This window comes from Pongo pygmaeus, chromosome 9, assembly GCF_028885625.2.
Source record: "Pongo pygmaeus isolate AG05252 chromosome 9, NHGRI_mPonPyg2-v2.0_pri, whole genome shotgun sequence".
Lineage (NCBI taxonomy): Eukaryota > Metazoa > Chordata > Mammalia > Primates > Hominidae > Pongo > Pongo pygmaeus.
This window is the reverse complement of record NC_072382.2, coordinates 94818971-94845082: the sequence shown is the minus strand read 5'-3', so window position 1 is coordinate 94845082 and position 26112 is coordinate 94818971. Positions and strand designations below refer to the sequence as shown.

Here is a 26112-nt window from a genome sequence, read left to right as displayed (position 1 = left end):
CTAGATACTCAACAAATGTTTGTTAAATTTGTACAAACAACTGAATTTATGACCCTATATATTTATGGGAAAATTTAGCCTTCATATTAACTCATTCTCTAAGTATTTATTTTAATTTACTGTGTGTCAAGCACTATGCAGTGCACTAATTGATAATTCAAAGCCACACCCAGGTTTATTTAACTTTTAATTGTTTAGATTTTATAGCATTAAATATTCTGCCTGATCCTCAAACCTAAAGACCAGAGAGGTGGAGAGTAGCTATGATAAATTCACAGAAAGAAGGCCATTAATGGATTGTACTAGAGGGAGGAGAGAATCATACTCTTTGTAGGAGAGTAAAGAACCACAAGCTCTTTAAGGACAGTGCCCAGGACTTACTCATCCTTGTATTTCTAGCTCCAGCAGAGTTCCTGGCACATGTTAGGTGCTCAGTGAAAAAATGTGGGTGCAATAAATAACTATTGAGCCAACATTTACTAGATACTTCCTCTGAGCTAGATCCTATTTTAAGCACTTTAAGTGCATTATCTCATAGATTTTAACTTAGGGTAAGAGTATGGATACTGGAGCCAGATTGCCTAGATTCAAATATGGCCTCTGCCACTTAATAGTTGTGTAATGTTGAAGGAAGTTACTTTTTCTTGGTGCCTTAGTTTCCTCAAATGTAAAAAGAGGGTAATATTAGGACCTATTTGATTAGATGGTTAAGAGGAATAAATGAAGTAGGATTTCTTAAGTCCTTAGAACAGTTCCTGGCACATGTTAACTGCTATTTAAGTAGCAGCTAACTCATTTAATCCTCATCACAAACTTATGAGGTAGGTACTAATTATTTCCACCTTAGAAATGAGGCTCCTCAGTGTCTTGCACAGGAAACTTCTCCAAGCTTACGTGTGTGGATGAGCACCAGAGTCTGTGCTCTCAACTTTCTTGCTATAAGCCACCTATCACGCAGCCTCCGGCCCTCCACCCTCCACGTGTTGTAGGCAGTCTCCCAGTAGCAGAGTGATAACTTAAGGTTTGTGTTTTTTGTAGTCTCACACAGAAAAATGTCGGAATTAGCAGCTTGGTAGATTATCACCTTACAAAAAAATACAGAAGGAAAACAAAGGGAGTGAGAAGAAAGATTTTTTTTTAACTCCCTTTGTATGTAAAGAGTTCACATCTACCTGGAAGAATGGAGCTCATTATTTTTCATACCTCATTCAATTCTTTTTCATGATTTGGTTGATCTTGCATCACTGAAAACAGCTCTTTTATTTTCCTTTCTGGTTCTTTAATAGAAGGCAAATAAGATGATTCAAGTCTACAAATTAAACATAAAATAATGATTAAAATTAAGCTTAACCTGATAAATTGTTACGATTATATTGTTAATATATGTTAGACCATTACAGCCTGCGGAGATAGATCATTACTTTGTTGGAAACATTTTTAGTTACAGAAATTGCAAGTTCTAATACATTCAGATCCCATAAGTATTTACATCTTTAAGTGCAAATGGTTTTAATGGAAGAAAGGAAGCAATTAATAAAGAATTTCAATTATACATTAAAAATTGGCAGAATACTGGGACTGCATATGTAGACAAGATTTTGGGATAAAAAGAAAAGACTGTTTCCTATAATAAAATAGCTTGGTAACCCATTTGAAAAAAGGAAACACACCCAACTTGCTAATGTATTGTGGAAAGGAACTATGTCATGAGAAGTCTAAGGGGAGCAACTGTTCTATAAAAGAGATAAAATATCATTAACTCTGACAGTCTAACCAGAGAGTACTCAAATACATCTATTCTTTGGCTGCTTAATTTATAAAGTGGAATTGCAACCACATATTAATATTAGAGGAGAAAAGCAGAAACTAGTATAAAGAGTATAATACCCACAGGAGGTTTGAAGATGTCTAAGCAGATAATGTTCACTTTCATATGAGACAAACCAGTGAAATAAAAATCACAAAAACACAAAAATAAAGATAACCAGGTAGGGGAAGCAGCATGCTTTCTACTGGAAGTCAGGCTTGTCTATTCTGGAGGAATCTGTTGTTTTGAGGAACATATCCACTTGTGAGTACAATTTTAGGTTTCCAGATAACTTTTGAGAAGATTCCACACCTTCAGAAACTTCAACCACACAAATAAAAAACCCAAATCTGAGTAATGATAAAGAAATTACTAATTTAAAGATTGAAAATAGATGATCTATTATAAAAGGTATAAGTTGGTAGTGACATCCCTGAGCTACATGTATCTAGACTAGATTGCTTTTTTTTTGATTATCAAATATATATCTTAACTGTGGATAACAAAGTATATCAGAGTATAATGTACTGCTGTAATGTTAACATTCAGGAAAAACCATCATTAGCATTTTTATGTGCAGTAAATATATTTTTCCCTATGCATATATATGTGTAAAGATTATACACGTCCCATACAATTAAAATACTGTACACATTATTTTTCAGTGTCCTTTTGTTTCCCACTTAGTAATATATTGTGAGCATTTTCCATTTTATCCAATATTCTCCTAAAATATTATTTCAGGATCAGTCTTAAGGTTTCATTATTTCCTATAATTTGAAAAGAGTGAAAAAATTCCGTATTTTTCAATTCTTCCTAAGCAATTTCAGGAAGTAGAATGCTGAATTGAATGCTAAAATCCTCATGGTGATCTTGCAAAATTCAGTGAGTGAATGAAACAAACATCAAACTCCAATGTGGACAAGTGCATAGAAGAAAACCGTAATCATGATAATATAAAATGCTAATGTACCTGTATAAGAGAACTATTATTTGTCATGTAGAATGAGAGTATGAAATTAGTTTAATAACTCTCAGAACATATCAACCCAGGGTGCTTCTACAACTAAAAAAAAAAAATAGAAAAAGCTAACAAAAGCTTGGCATTATTGAGAAAGTTTCTGAAAGTGAATAAGAACATTACCATGCTACTTTTATAAAACTACTATGCATCTATTATCAATAGTCTGGGGTATTTCACTTTGATACAACTACAAAGAAGCAACAGTCTAAATAAAATAAACCAAAACAATAAAGCTGATAGAACAGCATTCATATGAGAACAAACTAAAAAAATTAGACTCTTTTAGTGGAAAAGATGAAGGCTGAGAATTCTAAAATACAATGGAAGTTGTGAAAAGTTAAACTTATACCTTTTCATCAAATCTCAGAATTCTAGAACTGAATTCTAGGATAAGAAAGATGTAGTCTGGAGACCAAAATAAATGCCAAGTTAAATAGAGGATGGTAAACAGGCAGAACAAAAAAGTTTTTACTGGCCAAATGTATAAATAAGTGCAAGATTTTAGATTAAATAGTGTATTGAAGGCCTGTTGGCACTGTTTGGAATTCAGCATGGGTCTTAAGAGCACCATAAAAAGTACCCACAATGCTCTTCACAAAGCCAGAGCTAGACATGGGTTGATTGGTGTGCTCTTCTGTGAAATGTCTTATGTTTTTAGGAATATATTTTCTTCGTGTGAAAGACATTACTCATCATACTGGAACAGCACTACATGTAATAAATAATCAGATTGATTAGTAATCAGTGATGATAATATACATCTTGTATACAGAGCATTCGATAATGCAGATTGGCTAATAGGCATTCTGTCACCATCCTTGGTGAGACACACAAATAGGTCATTTTAGGGATCTTAACTTGCCATTTGTTATTAAGCATAGACCTCAAAGAAATGCTAGCAGGTCTCACAACTTTGAAGGTCTCACAACTTTGAAGAAATAATTATTGCCTTTAAAACAATATAACAATCTTTCAATAAAGCATCCCTCACTATTTGGCTATTCAATTTTTAAAATCCTATCATTGATCTGGCATTAGCTTTCTGATTTTGAGAAAGATTCAAGTTCTATGAGAATAAGAGCATCAATGAACTATTAAAGCAGTCAAACTGTCTATTCACAAGCATAAACATTTAACAATCCTCAGCAGTCCCATTTCTTTTGTGTTTATGGAATATACAATATCTGTCTGATTTCCTTTGGGTTTATGGAATATACAGTATCTGTCTGATTTTAAAAGAGAAAAAAAATCTGTTTTAAGAAGAACCCTCAATGGAACAAACAAGATGGCAAGTGTGGTGGCCAAAATAAATACAATATGTACAAATGAAAAAGTTGACATCAGGTATACGCAATCAAAACAAAGGCATTTAAAAATATAGAATAAACCTTATTTCTCTGAGTATACATAATTGAATACCAGTTCTATACTATTTTTGTATAATATATATATTTTTTTGAGACAGGATCTCACTCTGTTGCTCAGGCTGGAGTACAGTGGCACAACCACAGCTCACTGCAACCTTGACCTCCCAGGCTCAAGCGACCCTCCCAGCTCAGCCTCCCAAGTAGATGGGACTACAGGTGTGCACCCCCATGCCCAGGTAATAAAAAATTTTTTTGAAGAGTCAGGGTCTCACTATCTAAGGCTTGTCTTGAAATCCTAGGCTCAAGTGGTCCTCGCACCTTGGCCTTCCAAAGTGCTGGGAGCCACCAGGTCTGACTCAGTGTGACAGAAATATCCATAAATCAGGACATGATATAATTTTCTAGGTAAGTGAAGATGTTAATTCTGAAGATAAAATAACCATAAATTTTATTTTTAATATTTAATATTACCCACTAATTAACATGTTAATACAAAATAGACTTTTTATTCTCATTTCAAATATAAAACTCTTAAAAACATTCAAACATCATGTTTTGAACAGTTCTCTCAGATTGTCAAATATAAAGATTATACCTTGTTTTATTTCCTTGAGCATTTTGGCACTCTCCTATTTTTAATAATTCTCTGTGTAATTGCAATCGTTCCATTTCTATAATTCTCAAGAGATCATCACGTGACTGTAACTCACTTTTTACCTCTGAGAGACCTGCTTCCATGGCCTGAATAAAAACATCAAAAAATTTCATGCTCATTTTTGATTATCATAATGTACAATGCATTTAAAAATATTTAACATCTATAAACCAGCCTAATTTTAAACAAACTGATATTTAGTCCTTTGCTTGTTCTGTCTTATAGAATTCCATTCCTTCATTTATGTTTTCTTTTCTTTTTTTTTGAGATGGAGTCTCACTCTGTTGCCCAGGCTGGAGTGCAGTGGTGCGATCTTGGCTCACTGCGACTGCCTCCTGGGTTCAACCAATTCTCCTGCCTTAACCTCCTGAGTAGCTGGGATTAAAGGCTCGTGCCACCATGCCCAACTTATTTTTGTATTTTTAGTAGAGATGGGGTTTCACCATGTTGGTCAGGCTGGTCTCGAACTCCTAACCTCGTGATTCGCCCGCCTTGGCCTCCCAAAGTGCTGGGATTACAGGCGTCAGCCACTGTGCCTGGCCTCCTTCATTCATTTTTTCTAACAAATATTTACTGAGTTTTTATTATGTGCTCTGGGGATACAGACACAGAACCTGTTCTCAGTGAGCTTACAATCTAGTGGCATAGACAAAGAATAATCAAATCATCACACAAATATCACACTGAGTGTGAATATGAAAGAATGAAACATAGAAGTATGAAGAAAGTGCAATGCATAAAATTTTAATTAATACAAATACTTTCAAATTGTAAAAAGATAATAATCAAGAATAACGTAATGGCAAAGCTGGCCAACAAAATGAATTATAAACTTGATTCAACCCTTGCCCAATGGCAGCTATTCTTTAGTCAGTAACTGGAAATACCAGCAATCCTCTGGGTTCAGTGTTTTATTTTGTTAATAAGAGAAGCTTGAACTAGGTTAGCAGTTGTTGGCAAGGACCCATTAGAAGAGAGTAGAGGTAAAGGGAGTGGTGTCAGGTTCCTAAGAAGGTGGATAGGATGACCCTCAAAGCACACTGGGAGAATTGCCTAAAGCAAAAGTAAGGCCCTCCTCTCTGTAACAGGAAGGAAGGAAGATGGAATGCAGACAAGTTTATGCATTTAGCTAAGGGGATATTAAGAGACTGGCTATCTCTTGGCTTCTGTTTTCTCTGTGAATTAAAAAGTAACATCATGTTCTAACAGTAGAAGGAGAAGTGCAGGGTATAGGAGTGATTTTTGAGAGTGGTGAAGAGTTTAAATGGCTTACAATGGGAATGAAAGAATTAGCTACTTGGAGAAAAAATGCTGGATTGCTGGGCAGTGTTGAGTGCCCATTTGAGGTTGGGGACCATGGCCTGTTGGGTGATTTTCTGCAGCAGTACTTGGCTGTTCTCTACGAGAGAGGAATGGAAGAGTCTTTTAATATCATCAGGTCCCTTCCACACAATTATACAAGGAAATTAATGTCTTTAAAAAATGTCTGACTTATGTCATTAAATCCATTGCCATTTTTACAGATGAGGAAATTGAATGCCAGACTCGATCCAAAGTTACACAACTCATAACTACCAGATTTTGGAAGAGGAAAATCCAGATCTTTTGACTCCTAGTCCAGTTAGAACATTCAGGATGAAAAAATAATTCCTTCCACTCAAAATAAGTTAAATAGACCTCTAGTGTATTGGTAAAGACAGGATGGGAGGTTCTAAGGGCAAGGGTCTTCTCTGCTAGTAAAGGCTATAGAAAACGCTATATTTTAAAAAAGTCATTTGTTCAATAATTCTTAATATATAGATATGCTTAATATTCATTGAAATATAATCAATATTATTGAATTATTAATATTCATTGAAATATAATCCACATACCATAAATTCGCCCATTTAAAGTGTACAATCCAGCAGTTTTTAATTTAGTCACAAAGTTGAACATCACCACTACTTTATTCCAGAGCATTTTCATCATCCCCAAAGGAAACCTCATACTCATTAACAGTCACTCCCCATTTTCCCCTTCCTCCAGCTCCTGGCAACCACTAATCTACATTCTATCTCTATGGAATTGCCTATTCAAGATGTTTCATATGAATGGTATCATATACTATGTGGCCTTTTGTGACTGGCTTCTTTAATGTAGCAAAATGCTTTCAAGGTTCATCCATGTTGTAGCATCTATCAGTGGTTGATTCCTGTTTATGGCTGAATAATGTTCCACTATGTGGATATACCACATTTTGTTTATCTATTCATCAGTTGATGGATATTTGGGTTGTTTCTGCTTTTTGATTATTATGAATAATGCTGTTATGAAAATTAATGTATAAGCTCTTATGTGGACATATGCTTTCTTATTAATTCTTATACAGAAGTTCACAAAGCCTAGAAGAATAATTGTATAGAAGATATAGGATATAATGAGTTCCCAGATAATTTATTTTTACCAAGCCTTAAATATATGCTGTTTTCCAGGAGGCCTGTGTTCAGTGAGGGGCATAGTAGCATTACTTTAGCCCCAGAACTTCCTGGCCACCTTGGAAATAAATATAAAAAGATTCAAATTGGTGACTTAATAGACTTTTTTGGATAAAGACTTGTTTGGATAAAGCCTCCGTTTTGAACAGTGGAGATTTTTCAGGCAAGATTAAACATTTCAATAATAAAAGAAATGCAAAACAATAGATTACCAATCAGAAATACAAACTGACAATGTGAACGTCTCCCATAACTTTGCCCAGTTGAAGAAGAACTATGTGGGCTCCCTGGTTTGCAAATTTGCCACTAGGGAGCAATCAAATATGAAGTTGCATGTAGAAAAGTGCATCTGCTTTCACTTGGGGAAGGGGAGTCCACAAAAAGCTCTAACCTTAGGCCTATAAAATACAGTGTTGCCACAGGCTAGAGTTAGCTGAAACTCTGTAAAATATGTTAATAATAGAATATATTTGTTTACTGTTATTAGAAAATAATATCTGTAAGAGTGAAATTTGGAGACATCATTGAGAGGAAAAAAGCTTATTCATGACCTAACTACACAGGTACAAGCATATATGTTAAAATTCAAACTTTTCATAATACAAATGAGTAATAATGATTTGACATGTGAATGAATATGCAAAGTATTTTACTTATAAATAACAGCATGTAAATTGGCTGCAAAAGTACAAGAAAAATTTGAAAGCTTTCTTGATATTGATAAATCTAAAATTGTTTTTTGACCTTGAATTCAAGATTAATACTAAATTAACACAAGAATGAGTGAATTGATTTAACTGAGATGTTTTAAAATTAGTATGCTTCTGCATGAAAGTCAAATCAATTATTTGTGAATGTGGGTGCAAATATTGAGGAAAATGATTCTTTGGTACTTGACTCAGTTACTGGAACATTTTCAAGTTTGTTTGGAACAACTTAAGTATGTAAATCAACTGTAAAATTGTATGGGATCTAAACACAGATCAGGTACTTTAGATGAATACTTAGCATGTAATATGAGATATGTTGGAAGCATAAAATACACACCAGATTTTGAAGACTTAGTATGAAAAAACGTAAAAACCTCAATAACTTTTTTATATGTTGATTACAATTTAGAATGATAATATTTTGGATATATAGTGGGTTGAATAAAATATATTGTTATGATATGTTAGTTTCACTCATTTTTCTTGACTTCTTTTAATTCGGCTAGTAGGAAAATTTAAATTATATTTGTGGCTTACATTATATTACTACTGGACAATGTTGCTCTAGCACCTTAATGACACATTAACAAGCAAACAAAAAAGGTTAACTTTTCTGTCATAGATGTTAGAAAAATGCAGAGCAATCTATTTTTGTCATTAACTTCCCATGAAAAATATTGCACATTTAAAAAACATGTAGAGTGTAGCATAATGAATAAATATATGCAATGAAATTAATAAGCATACTGACACATTTCAAGGTTGTGGAAAGACAAATGAGATGTGATTCATGTGAAAATTGAGATGCATGTGGCATTAAAGTGTGCCATAAACAAAAAGAATTTTACATACAAGAAATGATAGTAATTCAGATGTAAATGGTTGTCTTTTTGCATTTATGTGTATGATGTGGAACACTGTCATGACAGTTTTGTGAAAAGGGAAGAGAAACTTCTTTCCAAATACATATATTGGTTATAGTATCAGTTACCTCTAATTATTCCCATTTGGTAAAATATAAATTTTGTAAAACATGTTTAAAGCCCATCTGTTTAGTTAGAGATTTGCCTAATGGTTTGAGAGGAGCAGTGATTCTAATCCTTCAAATCAACTATCAAATATAAATAATTGATATATTTTCATTTAGATTTATCCTAAAGAAAAGAATGAAACATGAGTAAGATTTGGAAATGAAACAGAGGAAAAGGTAAATTAATGCAATATATTCAGGATTTTTCCCTAAATGGATGAAAAATACTTAGTGTTTTCCCGAGAGTAGAAATCTTTTAGACACCTTAAAGTTTTTGAACCAAATTACTTTTCAAAATCTTTTCATTAGTTCTACAACAGATTTTGTTTTTCATAAAACATGGTCCAGAATAATTTGGTTTGATTTTTAATACATGTGATTCTTTTGTAAAATATGAAATGCGGATTCTTAGTTCAAATTTAATAATAGTCCTAGATCCAAGGATAACTAATTTTTTTTTAAATGAACAAATACTTGTAAAAAAATAATATTGGTAAACTTCCTCATAGAAATCAGTATAAATATCAGTCACATTAAAAGTTGTTATTAGCTGGCTGGGCGCGGTGGCTCACGCCTGTAATCTCAGCACTTTGGGAGGCCAAGGCGGGCAGATCACAAGGTCAGGAGATCGAGATCATCCTGCCTAACACGGTGAAACCCTGTCTCTACTAAAAATACAAAAAAAAAAAAAAAATAGCTGGGCATGGTGGCAGGCGCCTGTAGTCCCAGCTACTAGGAAGGCTGAGGCAGGAGAATGGCGTGAACCTGGGAGGCAGAGCTTGCAGTGAGCCGAGACTGCACCACTGCACTCCAGCCTGGGCGACAGAGCCAGACTCCGTCTCAAAAACAAAACAAAACAAAACAAAACCAAACAAAACAAAACAAAACCCAAAAAAACAGAGCAGGATGAAATTTCTCAATCAAGTGCTATCCACTAAAAATATAATGTGAGTTACAAATGCAAGCCACACAGGTAGTTGTTATTAGCTACGGAAGACATCACAAAATGAAGTTAGAGAATTACTAGTGAAGAATTTGAGAAAAATGACTTGCTTCAAAATTTAAAAAAGGGTTGATCAATTTTAGCGCTATTGACATTTGGGACTGGGCAATTCTCTGTTGTAGGGTTGTCTTGTGCACTGTAGGGTGTTTAACAGCATCTCTGGCCTCTACCCACTAGATGCTGGTCACACTCCTTTCCTTGTCGTGGTAACCAAAAATGTATCCAGGCATTGCCAAATATCACGTGGGAGGAAAAATCACCCCAGTATAGAGCCACTAATTTAAATGAAAGTCATAAAAATTAGGCAATGAGTACTGCTGTTTTGCAACCTTTAGTATAAGTAAAAAGACTTCACAATTATATTGACTTCTATGAGTAGCTGGATTTTAATTTTGTTAGTTATATTCAGGAACATTAATAAATTATTAAGTACATTAATATATAAATACCATAAGAAAAAATCAAAATAGGCAACATGGACTTTCCTTAGCCGAGGCAACCCACAGAGCCTTCTCAGGTGTGCATGTAAGCCCCTAAAAGTTTGTAGAAATCTTTGAGGAGTAGGGAAGAAGTGTGGTAAGTTACATCCTGTTGAACTTGGGTCAGAAGAGTAAGTTAATTAAATGATATCAGTAAATGATAGGGCAAGCTTGGCCAGCAGCTGGTTTGATTCTTCTTACTTCCTGCTACACATTGACTCCCAAGTTGCATGCACTCTCCCTCTCCTTGCCACCAGGAGTGTGTCATTGTGATAAGTGTGAGAAGCATAGGCTTAAGGCATTTATTTGGAGGGAGAGTAGAGATGGTGATCCTAGCTAGGAATGTTATAATAATGTTCCTCAATGTACAGTCTTTCCCTGTTTGCAGCATTTTTTCTTTTAACAAGATTTTCCATTCTACTTCCTGGAAAAATATAAACAATAAAGTTGAGGAGGAGAAAGGTGGAGTTCATCAAGGAAAGCATTATAGAGAGAGTCAGTCATACTGCCAAGAAAGAGGTACAGAGGATCTTTTTTTCCCCAAAGAATACAGGTGTAAAAGTAGCCACTTCTATCCCACAGGTGAGCCAAAAACAAGAGCTGACTCTCAGCCTGAAAAAGAGGATGCTCTCGGATCCTGTAAATAGGCCCAAATAGAAGTATTTTTGGGGATATTAAAAGGATCTGATGTTAGTGAAGAAGGCGAACCTCACTGAAGGGTAGAACCAGACTTGATAACTGGGCCTACTAGTGAAATATGTTTCAGGCAACTAAATAGAACAGAGCAAAATAAGCCTGAGCAGAACATTGATTTGTATGGATCAAATCCAAAAAGACTTAAAGAAGAGACAAAGCAGGGAAAAATGGCAGATGGGAGGCAGGACTAACCTGCAGCTCCCACTTGGACAGACACAGCAGTGTCTGGAGAGACACATCATGAACTTTTGCTCCAAGAACTACTGTAGGAACATGCCAGGAGGGCCAAGAGAATCCATCCCTAGGGAAAGTGGGAGAGCACCACATCAAGGGAGCACCCCATGGGACAAAAGAGTCTGAACAACAGCCCCTGAGCCCCAGATCTTCCATCTGACATAGTCTACCCAAATGAGAAGGAACCAGAAAAACAATTCTGGTAATATGACAAAATAAGGTTCTTCAACAACCCCGAAAGATCACACTAGCTCACCAGCAATGGATCCAAAACAAGAAGAAATCTCTGAATTGCCAGAAAATGAATTCGGAAGGTCAATTATTAACCTACTAAAGGAGGCACCAGAGAAAGGTGAATACCAACTTTAAGAAATCAAAAAAGAGAAACAGCATAAATAAAAAAACAATCACAACTTCTGGAAATGAAGGACACACTTAGAGAAATTCAAAAATACACTGGAAAGTCTCAGTAATAGAATTGGACAAGCAGGAGAAAGAACTTCAGAGCTTGAAAACAAGGCTTTCAAATTAACCCAATCTGACAAAGACAAAAAAGAATTTAAAAAAATGAACAAAGCCTCCAAGAAGTTTGGGATCATGTTAAGCAACCAAACCTAAGAAAAATTAGTGTTCCTGAGGAAGAAGAGAAATCTAAATGTTTGGAAAGCATATTTGAGGGAATAATTGAGGAAAACTTCCCTGGCCTTGCTAGAGATCTAGACATCCAAATACAAGAAGCTCAAAGAACACCTGGGAAATTCATCACAAAAAGATCATTGCCTAGGCACATAGTCCTCAGGTGATCTAAAGTCAAGATAAAGGAAAGAATCTTAACAGCTGTGAGGCAAAAGCATCAGGTAACCTATTAAAAAAAAACCTATCAGATTAACAGCAGATTTCTGAGCAGAAATCCTACAAGCTAAAAGGGATTGGGATCCTATCTTTAGCCTCCTTAAATGAAAAAATTATCAGCTAAGAATTTTGTATCCAGTGAAACTAAGCTTCATAAATGAAGGAAAGATACAGTCTTTTTCAGACAAACAAATGCTGAGAGAATTCACCACTACCAAGCCAACATTAAAAGGCACTCTAAATCTTGAAAGAAATCCTGAAAATATACCAATATAGAACCTCCTTGAAGCATACATCTCACAGGACCTATAAAACCATAATGCAATGAAAAAAATAAGTATTCAGGCAACAACTAGCATGATGAATATAATAGTACCTCACTTCCAAATACTAACGTTGAATGTAAATGGCCTAAATGCTCCACTTAAAAGATACAGAATGGCAGAATGGATAAGAATTCACCAACCAAGTACCTACTGTCTTCAAGAGACTCACCTGACACATAAGGACTCACACAAACTTAAAGTAAAGGGGCAGACAAAGATATTCCACGCAAATGGACACCAAAAGCAAGCAGGAGCAGCTATTCTTACATCAGATAAAACAGATTTTAAAGCAACAACAGTTAAAAAAGGCAAAGAGGGACATTATATAATGATAAAAGGACTAGTCCAACAGGAAAATATCACAATCCTAAACATATATGCACCTAACACTGGAGCTCCCAAATTTATAAAACAATTACCACTAGACCTAAGAAATGAGATAGTCAGCAACACAGTAATAGTGGGGGACTTCAATACTCCACTGACAGCACTAGACAGGTCATCAAGACAGAAAGTCAACCAAGAAACAATGGACTTAAATGATACCCTAGAACAAATGGAGCTAACAGATATTTACAGTCTATGCAACAACTGCAAATATATATTCTCTTTATCAGCACATGGAACATGTCCTAGCCAGAGCAATCAGACAAGAGAAAGAAAAAGAGGGCATCCAAATCAGTAAAAAAGAAGTCAAACTATCTCTGTTGACTGATGACATGATCATATACCTAGAAAACTCTAAAGATTCATCCAAAAAGCTCCTAGAACTGATAAATGAATTCAGTAAAGTTTCAGGATACAAAATCAATGTACACAAATCAATAGCACTGCTATACACCAACAGTGACCAAGCTGAAAATCAAATGAAGACTCAACCTCTTTTACAATAGCGCAAAAAAAAAAAAAAAAGAAAAAGAAATACTTAGGAATATACCTACCCAAGGAGGTGAAAGACCTCTACAAGGAAAACTACAAAACACAGCTGAAAAAAATCACAGATGACACAAACAAATGGAAACACATCCCATGCTCATGGATGGGTAGAATCAATATTGTGAAAATGACCATACTCCCAAAATCAATCTTCAAATTCAATGAAATTCCCATCAAAATACCACCATAATTCTTCAGTGAATTAGAAAAAAAATCTTAGAATTCATATGGAACCAAAAAAAGAGCCTGCATAGCTAAAGCAAGACTAAGCAAAAAGAACAAATCTGGAGGCATCAAATTACCAAATACCCTATGCTATAATGCCATAGTCACCAAAACAGCATGGTACTGGTATAAAAATAGGCATAGAAACCAATGGAACACAATAGAGAACACGGAAATAAACCCAAATACTTACAGCCAACTGATCTTTGACAAAGCAGACAAAAACATAAAGTCTGGAAAGAACACCCTGTTCAACAAATGGTGCTGGAATAATTGGCAAGCCACATGGAGGAGAATGAAGCTGGATCCTTATCTCTCACCTTATACAAAAATCAATTTAAGATGGATCAAAGACTTAAATCTAAGACCTGAAACCATGAAGATTCTAGAAGATAATGTTGGAAAAACCCTTCTAGACACTGGCATAGGCAAAGACTTCATGACCAAGAACCCAAAAGCAAATGCAACAAAAACAAAGATACATAGATGGGACCTAATTAAACTAAAGAGCTTCTACACAGCAAAATAAATAATCAGTAAACACATAACCCACAGAGTGGGAGAAAATCCTCTCAAACTATGCATCTGACAAAGGACTAGTATCCAGGATTGATAAGGAACTCAAACAAATCAGGAAGAAAAAAACAAACAATCCCATCAAAAAGTGGGCTAAGGACATGAATGACAATTCTCAAAAGAAGATATACAAATGGCTAACAAACATATGAAAAAATGCTCAACATCACTAATGATCAGAGAAATGCAAATGAAAACCACAATGCAATACCATCTTACTCCTGCAAGAATGGCCATAATCAAAAAAATAATAGATGTTGGTATGGTTGTGGTGAAAAGGTAACACTTTTACCCTGCTGGTGGGAATGTAAACTAGTATAACCGCTATGGAAAACAATGTGGAGATTCCTTAAAGAACTCAAAGTAGATCTACCATTTGATCCAGCAATCTAACTACTAGGTATTTACCCAGAGGAAAAGAAGTCATTATATGAAAAAGATACTTGCACATGCATGTTTATAGCAGCACAATTTGCAATTGCAAAAATACGGAACCAGCCCAAATGCCTATCAATCAATGAGTGGATAAAGAAAATGTGGCATATATATATATATATATAGGAATACTACACAGCCATAGAAAGAAACAAAATAATGGCATTCGCAGCAACCTGGATGGAATTAAAGACCATTATTCTAAGTGAAGTAACTCAGGAATGGAAAACGAAACATCATTTGGTTATTGCTCCTACTTATGTTCTCACTCATAAGTAGGAGCTAAGCTATTAGGCTTCAAAGGCATAAGAATGATGTTGGGGGACTCAGGGGAAAGGGTGGTGGGGGGGTGAGGGATAAAATACTACAAATTGGGTACAGTGTACACTGTTCAGGTGATGGGTGCATCAAAATCTCAGAAGTCACCAGTAAAGAACTTATTCATGTAACCAACCACCACCACCACCCATTCCCCTGCCAAAAGAAGAAGGGACAAAGCAGAGAATGCTTTGGTTGGCACTGGATGACCCAAAGCCTAGAGGAGAATACTTGGGAAGTACCAAGAACAACAATTTTCTTATTTACTGAATGTGATTCTGATGCAGATTCCAGCAGTACAAAGACAGCTGCAAAATGTAAGTTTAGGTTGCCTTTAAATAGAAAGCATGACCAGTTATCATATACTTAGGGAAGCAAAAGGCAGCAGCCTCTGAGAAGGAAAGACCCCATCGCTGCATGACCCGCAGTCATGCAAACACAGCTCAGACAGTCGGAGGTGGGCTGATGCTAAGCACTTAGAAGCCCCTAGGCATTCTCTAGAGCAGATGAATGAGTGCTAACCTCATTTATATTAGAATGAAGCTAGAGAAAACACCATCAATAACTTTGCTATTTCCAGACAATTTCTGGCTTCCTCTGCATTTAGTGTTTGTAGTTTAGCTTTCTTTATTGGTTTGCATCTGTATTCTAACTTGTATTAGAATAAGACCTCCCTCCTTAAAGCTGGAGTTTGAGGTGGGGAATATGTATGTCTTAGAATTGCCTCTGAATGGGAGAGACTGGGAGCCTTGTATTCTGTCCCTTACCAAACATGGGGAAAGAGGAACATAGAACAGTAGATGCTGGCAGAGAAAGAAGTTAAAGGACTAACTCCCTATATAATCCCAAATATGATGTGGCAGGGTGGGGGAATGAGGAGTTGGCTCAGGACCAAGAAATGACCCTGGGAGTTTAAGTGGCAAAAGATCTTGGGGTGGTATATCTCAAGGAAATGAAATGGAAGTTCTCAGGCAGTGACCTTACCTCAATCATGTATGCTAGGTAGAGGAGGGAATAGAGTGAGGAAAAGATATGGGCCAACTGTCATGGAGGAAGTGATAGAAAGAGGCTGAATATTTGGAGGTGGGAGAAAAAACCTAAAATGGGAGATAAAAGAATGTCTCAAGTACTAATGAATAAGAAATACATATTTTGTAAAGAAATTGGTAATGACCAATTTTGATGAATGCTGTATAACCTTCCTAAAGATTGCAAGAAACAGACAAAAAAGAAAAAAACATTATTGGGTTAAGAAAAAAATTAATGCTTGTTAAACCATCAATCATATATGTCAATGTGAAAGTTACCTAAAAATAAATTCTAGGTTACTGTTTGATAAATGATTTTGATAAGATTACCAGTGATAAATCACTGGAGTCACTTCCATAGCTCTCACTGAGGTTACTAAATTGTTGAACACTTCATGATTTCCTGTATCTTTAATCCAGGATTCTTCTGAGTCAAAGAAACACAGGGTAAGAGAAAATAGTGGGGGAAGAGGGTAGTACATGGCTAAAGGCATAGAGGTCCATAAGTGACCATTGTTATATTGCACTGGTAATACATTATTATTATGCCACTGCAGAACCAAAGTGCACTCTAAGTGTGGTAACATACTTATGGGATTATTGAATCTACGCATCAAGTGCGAATTACTAAGAGGAAATATGAATGGAATCTTCACATATATTAATAATAGAAAACTACCATTCTAATCCCTGTATCTGTTGAGTTACCATTTATACAAGTCATGGACAATATAGTTGAAAAACGAAAAATTAATCTTCACCTGGCACTGTCTTTGGTACATTTTCAGTTCTTGCAAGAGCTTCTGATTTTCATCTTGTAATTTATTCCTGCTTAGTGCTATCTCACTTACAGCTGATTTCAGTTTTTCAATAATGAACTCATCGCTTTCATTGATTTCACAATTGGGATCTGGGTCACATATCAAATGAGGAATTTCAGAGCTGCTGTCGTCTAAGCACTGTTTTTTACCATTTAGTTGAGTTTGGTAACTTTGTGCCTGTTTCTGAAAAATATAAAAACTGTGTAAGTCAAATGAAGAATGTCATATTTAAGCTTACATGAAGTTCAAGAATGATAGAAAAGAATTAGTAGGAATATCTTTAAATATGTTACTACATAATGAAAGTTGGGTCTTTGTAATTCAGTCTTGTATTTGTTTCAAAATTTCAATTTCAGATGGCATTAAGAGAAAATATATTTGTATAACCTCAGAGCAAAGATGTAGAGTAGAGAAGGAGGTTAGTGGTAGTAAAGCCATATTAAGCAAGAAAAAAAATCTAGAAGGTGTAAAAAGAAAATTATGAATTCAATTATACAATGGTTGAAAAAAGTCTATAACCAAAAATAAATAAAAACAAACAATTTGATTGTAGGGGAAAAGTTGTCAGTGCATGTAACAGAGTTAATAATTCCTAGTGTACAAACACGTCTACACATCCATAAGAAAAGGGCAAACAATACAAAAGAAAAATGGGCAAAGTTTATGAATTGGCAATTCACAGAAAGACCTGAGAAAGGCTAAAAAGTATATGAGGAGATGCTCCATCTTACAAGTAGCCAGGGAAATACAAAAAAGCAAGCAATCTTAAATTCTCTGAGTGCCTTGCCTGTGGGCATATGAAAACATATGCTATTTAATGACACAATAACAATGGAATTTTAAATAGCTCCATCCTTTGAGACATGTAGACTAAATTCACCATTAACAGATATTCTATGCACTTGTGACTGTACCCACCTTTGACCTACTCTGGTTATTTTTTCTTAATTGGCATGTCTGTTTGTAAATAGATTACATGCTGAATGGTAAAGATACCAATATTTAACTTCTGCTTTTGATTTAGAGAATAGTATTAGATAACTTACCTGAAACTGATTACACTTCTCAGATAATAATTTTTGTTGAGCATCTAAAGAAATCAGATGAGTCTGATATAATATCTCTTGCTTGTCCCATTCTCTTGACTTTGCTCTAAATTCCTTTTAAAAAGTGGGGAGACAAACGTATGAAAAATGTTATTCATTTTAAAGTACAGCGAATAAGGCTTCTTTCATTTGTACACCTTCATTATGAGAAAAAAAAAAGTAAATCCATTCTTTACCTATTAGGGAAAACAAACAAAAGAAAAGGTGTCAAATCATTCATGTTTGATTTTTTACCGTCTCTAATTTTTGCTAGGAAAATACAGAATTTGTCACTTATTGTTAAAAATGTGAAAAGTCTCTCTTATAACAAATACTTGTTACTAATAAGGGAATTTCAAGCAACTTTTTTTTTGCATTAGCCACTACTTTCTATTTCTTGACATGAAATATTTTTTCCTTCATTCGCTCAGTTGCCAAATTTGTTCTCTTGTTTTTTTAGAGGGTGGGGCTTGGATTTATTTAGTGACTATTAAGGACTGAATGTTTGTGTCCCCCACAACAAATGCATATGTCAAGCCTAAACCCCAACGTGACAGCATTATGAAATGGGGCCTTTGGGAGGTAATTAAGTCATGAGAGTGAAGCTCTCATGAACGGGATGAGTGCTCTTATTAGAAGAGCTATGAGAGATTTTGTTTCCTCTCTCTTTCTTTCTCCCTGCCATCTGAGGATACAAAGAGCAGACAGCTATCTGTGAACCAGGAGAAGGGCCCTCACCAGAATCTGACTATGCTGGGGGATATGGTTTGGCTCTGTGTCCCCATCCAAATCTCACATTGAATTGTGATCCCGAGTGTGTGTGTGAGAGTTGCGGGGTGGCTGGTGGGCACGGGGGTGGTTTCTTTTTTTTCTTTTTTTTTTTTTTTTTTGAGATGGAGTCTCGCTCTGTTGCTCAGGCTGGAGTGCAGTGGCACGATCTTGGCTCACTGCAACCTCCACCTCCCAGGTTCAAGCGATTCTCCTGTCTCAGCCTCCTAAGTAGCTGGGATTACAGTCACGCACCACTACAGCCAGATAATTTTTTGTATTTTTAGTAGAGACAGCATTTCACCGTGTTGGTCAGGCTGGTCTCAAACTCCTGACCTCGTGATCCACCTGCCTCAGCCTCCCAAAGTGTTGGAATTACAGGCGTGAGCCACTGCGCCCAGCCTGGTAGTTTCTAGTAGTTTAGCACCATCTCCCTAGTGCTGTCTCTTGATAGAGTTCTCATGAGATCTGGTTGTTGGAAAGTGTGTAGCACTTCCCCCTTTTCTCTCTCTCTCTTTCTCTCCTGTTGGCCACGTGAAGACATGCCTTGCTTCCCCTTTGCCTTCTGCCATGATTGTAAGTTTCCCAAGGCCTCCCCAACCATGCCTCCTGTACAACCTGTGGAACTGTGAGTCAATTAAACTGCTTTTCTTCATAAATTACCCAGTCTCAGGTAGTTCATTATAGCAGTGTGAGAATGGATTAATACACAGGCACTCTGATTTTGGACTACCAGCCTCCAGAACTGTGAAAAATAAATGTCTGTTGTTTAAGCCACCCAGTCTATGGTATTTAGTTACAGCAGCCTGAACTAACTAAGATAGTGACTGCCCCTTGTGGCCATGGCCAGGCCTCCTTTAGGCAGTACCAATTGGTATACCTGGGAAAGAAATGGTAGAAGTAGGTTGATAAAGCAGGATCAGTTCTTCAAGTTTTTGCTTAAGTAGTGTAGTTATACAGCATGATTACCTGTTCACATCTTAATAACATGAGCAAAGGATATAGCTCTGGGGATGCCAAAGAAGATATCGCTGCTTCTCCATTTTGCCTAGGGCTGACCATTTATATCCTATCTTTCTGTCCAGGCTTTAAACAACTTGAGGGTAAGGGCTCTTTATTACTTTTGTACCATTCACAGTGCCTGACAAAATGCCAGGTGCCACTTATATTACATGAATGTACAAACAAAAACATGGTACTGTATTAGCATTTCCTAGAATTTAAACATTCTCAAAAAATTTTGTAAAGAAAACAACATGGTTGGAAACAAACTCTATAGCTACTAAGTTCATGGCTATATATTATTGCATATAGAAACATGGCATGAATGTAGTGATGTTTTCAACCCTCAATTCAGTAATATTTATTGAGCAGTTAATATCCACCAGGTTCTGTGGAAAGAAGAAAATCTGGAACTATTTCATAATTTAAAAAAATTTTTTGAAAGAAAAAATCAAGGAATATATAATAAAGTAGGGAAATGTACACACAAACAAATCATTTTACAATATGTCAGTATGTTAAGTACAATAATGCTAACACATAAAAGCCATGCAGAGGATATTATGATTATCTTAGCTATTTCCCATAATATATCAAATTGGAACAGTTCATTATAGTCAGAGTGGTTACTATTGTTTTGAAGATGGCTGAAATGACTGGATTGGCAATGCTGGAAAATAAATGCTAATTTAGAGAATGAAAGCTTTATTTTGTTAAAATGAGAAGAACATGTCATTTCATATTTTCTATACAGAAATAATTTTAAAGAACATTTAAGGAAATTTTAGTTTTTAAAATCCATAAGTGCCTAAACAATCAGTGAAGGAAGGCTATAAATTAGGAAGTTTTTACGGTAATGAAAGGTGGGTGAACTGATATTAAGTGATGATATTAAGGTCGAAGAAGAAATATAGAAAGACCCTCCACATATAACAGTAGCTCATGATACACAGACTATATTCACTATGATAAATGGAGATAGTCCATTTAAAGTTATTGACTTCGATTCTGATATTCAACATACAAAAATTAGGTACATAAAAACAGGGTCTTTAGCAATAACGGCAAATTTATAAAACTAGGTTCTAGTAGAAAATAGCTAACATTTCAAATTAATGCAATCTAGATTTTAAAAAATTTCTGTTTACTTTTAATTTAAAAAGGAATCTTTGGAGTTAGAAGTCAAAATTTGGGCAAGATTGACTTAAGCTGTTCATATGTTTTAGATAATACAAATATTTAGCATTTCTTATCCATTAACCTCAAATAATCTTGAAAATAAATATTCCCCAGGATGTTTTAGAGGCAGAAGCATTAACCTCAACTTCTTATAAATACTACAACAGGTAGAAGCACGGCCAAGAATAGCTAGAAATGTGTGTCACAAACATATCAGCAGGTGCTTATGACAATCCTGGCTTCCTTATTCTTGTCAGATGTACTGGTTTCACAACTAGTGAGTCAGCGCAATATATGCAATAGTATGGAACCATGCAGGGACCTAGAGAGCTTCATAAGGGTTTTTATAGAGACTGGAGTTGTCACGATAGGCTTCAGAGGGTCTGTAGACTTGCCTGGACCTCCAACAGTAAGTTCTTCATGGCTGGAAAAGTTTTTCTGGATCTTTAAGGTTGAGAGTGGATCAGGGTCATTAAAATTAGCTTCTCTTGATAGCTGTATTATTAGATGTTTTAAAAAGCTCTCTAATAATTATTGGAGATGGTCTTTAGGGATTACTATACGTTGGAGACCTTCACATGTAAAACGGTTTTAACTTTTTATTATGAAGATTTTCACACATAGAGAGTAAAACAAACCTCCATGTACCCTTCACCCAGTTTAACTACCAGCAACTTAGTCCATCTTTACTTCTCCTATCTCTCCACCCTTTTTGTTGGTATATTTTAAGGCGACTTCTAGACCTCATGTGTTTTCATCCCTAAACGCTTCAGTGTGCATCTAAAGTTTTTTCATCATAACAACAATGTTACATATAAGGTATTTTAAACCCCATTTACTGATGACAACATGGAACCTTGGTGAGGCAAACAACTTGCCTAAAGGTCACAGGGCAAACACATGAGTCAGGCAAGGCCTGTTTTCAGTTATCAGTGATCACGTTCTTCGACTACTACATGTGGTACACTGCTATTACTATACTTCTATTAAATACCTCAAAGGTAAAACAGGTTTACCTGCAGACTAAAACTGGAAGAGCCAATCTCTTACACATTAATTTATCAGATGGCTATAAGTAAAAATAGGTACATGAAGTGTTTTTATAATTATTTCAAGTTAAACTGTATATCTGCATAGAGTCTTTAAAAACTTTTGTGTAAGTACAAACATGTCAAAACATTTTGCTACTAATTTCCCCTATAATTTCATTACATATATATAATGTAAATATTTAGTTTCCTAAATGTAAAATGTGCATACACAAAGTACTTGATACTAACTTAAGGCTTCTTTTTTGTCTGAAAAATTTTTATTAATGTAGTTCTCCCACAAAAGCCCATGAAAAGTCAGTCGAATGGAAAATTAGTGACTCAATCTCTTCATTTTCAGTGAAAGCACGTGTATATTACAGTGCACATCTATCGGCATCTTCCATGAGATCAGGATATTTCTGAAGCCCGTATGGTTATACCACTGCAAGAGCCTGGGAGTACAACACAGTGCATTTTCCTAGAGGGCCAACTTACTTAGTAATGGTAAGTTTGTTTTTTTTTAAAACTATGTATTATTCAGAAGCATGTAAAATGTGCTGGACTTTTAAAGATTAAAATCTAGGACTTCCTACAAAGATCTTATAATAAGCCGATTTTAGGGCTGTGATCCCGGATTTAATTTTTTTCTGCGCTTTAAGATATTTTAAAGTAGAAGGACTTTTTAATTAAAGAATAAGATGAAAAAGTGCTGGCGAGGGGAGGGATGCTGGGGTTTAGGGCTTGAGAAAAATGAAAGAAATTAAGTGGGATAACATAAGCGTCAACTTGAAGTCAATTAAAAAATAATAATTGGGCAGTACTGAGAATCCAGGTAAAAGTAGATGATAGGAATTTATAGTGTAATCTTTCTGCTGTTCCATGACTTATAGGAGGAATGCTCAAGAACACAGGGAAGAAAAATAGCTGGTTTGTTTTTTCCAAGGTTGGAAAACGAAGAAGATAACAATAAGTGCATCAAAGACACAATGAATTTTTAATGTTTTTTGTTTTTAATTTTTGTGGGTACATAGTAGATATATGTAGTTATGAGGACATAGTGAATTTCTTTTAGAGACCAAAATTTTAGAAATTCTGAGTGCTTTGGGGCAATTGAATTGGAGTGACACTATGCCTTTAAAGAAAAAAAACCATGAAACTTCAAGCCCTGTTTTAAAAACTGTGATGAGGCTTCACTGGGATTTAAGTACCTAATAGCTAAATGGCCATTAAAAGATTTATTAGATATTCACTTTAACTGACCCCAGGGGTGTCCAATTTTACTCAACAGCTGCAGTTTCTTTTGACTTTTTTGGCTCTTTTTTTTTAATCTCCCAAAATGCTGATATATAGAAAAGATGTATACATCAAAGTGATGTTTTAATTCACTAAGTGCCTGAGGGGAAGGTGCACTAAGAAAATATATTCAGTGAGAAGTTAGTTTGTAATAGTGTTTATTATCACAACTGAAGACACCATTGTGGACACTAGAGACAAATAGCCCACAACAATAGGAATCAATCTTTAATACACATGAAGAAATTAAGATAATATATCTCACCTCTAATTTCTGGTTCAAATTGCTCAGTTCAGAGGGTATTTCTTCTTTAAGGTGTGGTAATTCTTTTCGTGGAACTTTGTTTCGTTTCATCTGATGTAATCTCAGTTTTTCAAAGTTATTTGTTAGTTTGGAAAACTGTAAATCACAGAAAATGTTAACATTTTACTATTACCAATTATTTCTAACCTGATTTCACTATATCTCTTTTCCTGTGTACCTCTTTGAAAATTTAAGTCATGATTAGAAAGTGCAGTAAAGCTTAAATGTTTCAATTAGTGAAGACAGAACCAGTTATTAAAACTAAATTATTGAAGCTGAACACAATGCAGCTTTCATGTAAACACGAGACTTCATTAACTGCACAGTTAAACAATGATTCACTTGATAAATGGTTTGTTCAATTTTGTTTTAATCATATGCAGCAAATCTCACAATTTTTTTAAAAAACAAGTTTTTTTCTTACTTTTAGTTAGTGCCATTTTGTGTTTACAATTTTAAATCCAGCAACTCAATCTACAAAATAACTAGCTTATACCTTATTTAAGAAAACAGAATATTTATTAATTTAAAAGACATAAGTAACATAAACCACTTATTAATGTGGATAGGTTTAAATAAATTTTAATATCAAAATTGATCTAATATTTTTCTTACTGATAATTCTTTTTATAACATTGTATTTTTTTCCATTTCCTGTTCTACCTTCAAATAATAGATTCAAAGTAGCATAGTTTATGAACATTTGTGAGGAAATTTCTATAATATATTTCTATATTATATTTCTATATTATATTTCTATACTATATTTCTATACTATATATATACTATATATTTCTATACTATATTTCTATAGTAAATTCTAAACACATGTATGTGTTTTCAAATGTGTCTTGTTTACACATTTTATTTTAAAATAATTATAGGTTTACAGGAAGTTCCAAAGTTATTACTGAGGTCTCAGGTTCTCTTCACCCAGTTTCCCCCAATATTTACATCTTATTGAACCACAGTACATCAAACCTAGGAAATTGAAATTGGATCAATATATGTATATAGTTCTATGCTGTTTTATCACATATACAGATTTATCTGACCACAACCACAATCAAGATATAGAACTATTCTGTCACCACAAAGATCTTCATGCTATCCCTTTAGAATCACACTTAGTCCCCTCATCCCCCAACCCCTAATCCCTGAAAACCACTAATTTGTTTTCCATCTCTATAATTTTGAGAATGTTATAAAAAGAAATCATACAGCACATTACCTTTTGGGATTGTATTTTTTTCACTCAGCTTAATGTGAAAGCCATGCATGAATCAGTAGTGGATTCCTTTTTAGTGCTGAATAGTATTCTATGGTATAAATGTATCAGTTTGTTTAACGATTCATATATTGAGACATTTTGATTTTTTCCAGTTTTTGCCTACTGTAAATAATGCTATGAACAATGGTGTCTACTTTATCAGATTAATTAAAGTAGCCACTTCTGCTTTTTTCCTCATAATTTTAAATTGAGATATAATTCACCTACTATAAGATTCTCCTGAATAATATTCCATTGCATAAATACACTACATTTTGTTTATCCATTCATCAACTGATAGAAATGTGGGTTGTTTCCACTTTGAGATATTATAAATAATGCTACTGTGAACACTTACATAGAAGTTTTTGTGTAGATACATGTTTTACTTTCTCTTGGGTATATACCTAGGAGTGGAATTGTTGGATCTTATGGTAACTTTAACTTTCTGATGAACAGCAAAATTGTCTTCCAAAATGGCTGTACCATTTTCCATTCCCATTCACAATGCATTGGGTTACAAGGTCTCCATATCCTCACCAACACTTGTTATTTTCTTTTTTATTATAACCATCCTAGTGGATGTGAATGGATATTGTGGTTTTGGTTTCCATAACCTAATGACTAATGATGTTAGCATTTTTTATGTGCTTATTGGCCATTCATATATCTGCTTTGGAGAAATATCTATTCAAATATTTATCCATTTTAAAATTTGGTCATCTGCCTTTTATTATTAATTAGTAAGTTATTCATATATTCTCGATACTAGTCCCTTATCAAATATATGGTTTACAAATATTTTCTCCCCATTGCTGGCTGTCTTTTCACTTTCTTGATGGTGTCCTTTGAAGCACAAAATTTATAAAATTTTAATGACACCAAATTTATCTAATTTTTTGTTGCTTGTGCTTTTGGTGCCATATCTAAGAAACGATTGCCTAATCCAAGGTCATGAAGATTTACTCCTATGTTTTCTTCTAAGAGCTTTTTAGATTTAGGTTTTACATTTGGATCTTTGATCCATTTTGAGTTAATTTTTGTCTATGGTTTAAGGTAGGGGTCCAACTTAGTTCCTTTGCATGTGGACATCCTCTTGTCACTGCACCATTTGTAGAAGAGACTTTCTTTATTGAATTATCTTGGCACCACTTCTGCTTTCTATTAATATTTGCATGGTA

The 26112-nt window shown here is 34.8% G+C and overlaps 1 protein-coding gene across 11 annotated transcripts in view; it reads right to left on the bottom strand.

The window, feature by feature from the left end:
• DEUP1 (deuterosome assembly protein 1) overlaps positions 1-26112 on the bottom strand; it is a 95601-nt gene that overhangs the window by 34761 nt on the left and 34728 nt on the right. For all 11 annotated transcript variants that reach the window (XM_054439298.2, XM_054439302.2, XM_054439297.2 and 8 more), the window contains exons 5-9: positions 23623-23757; positions 18046-18159; positions 16940-17182; positions 4794-4939; positions 1204-1309 (exon numbers count right to left, since the gene is read on the bottom strand). In XM_054439298.2, the coding sequence (XP_054295273.2) occupies positions 1204-1309; positions 4794-4939; positions 16940-17182; positions 18046-18159; positions 23623-23757 (744 nt within the window). The remainder of the gene's footprint in view (positions 1-1203; positions 1310-4793; positions 4940-16939; positions 17183-18045; positions 18160-23622; positions 23758-26112) is intronic.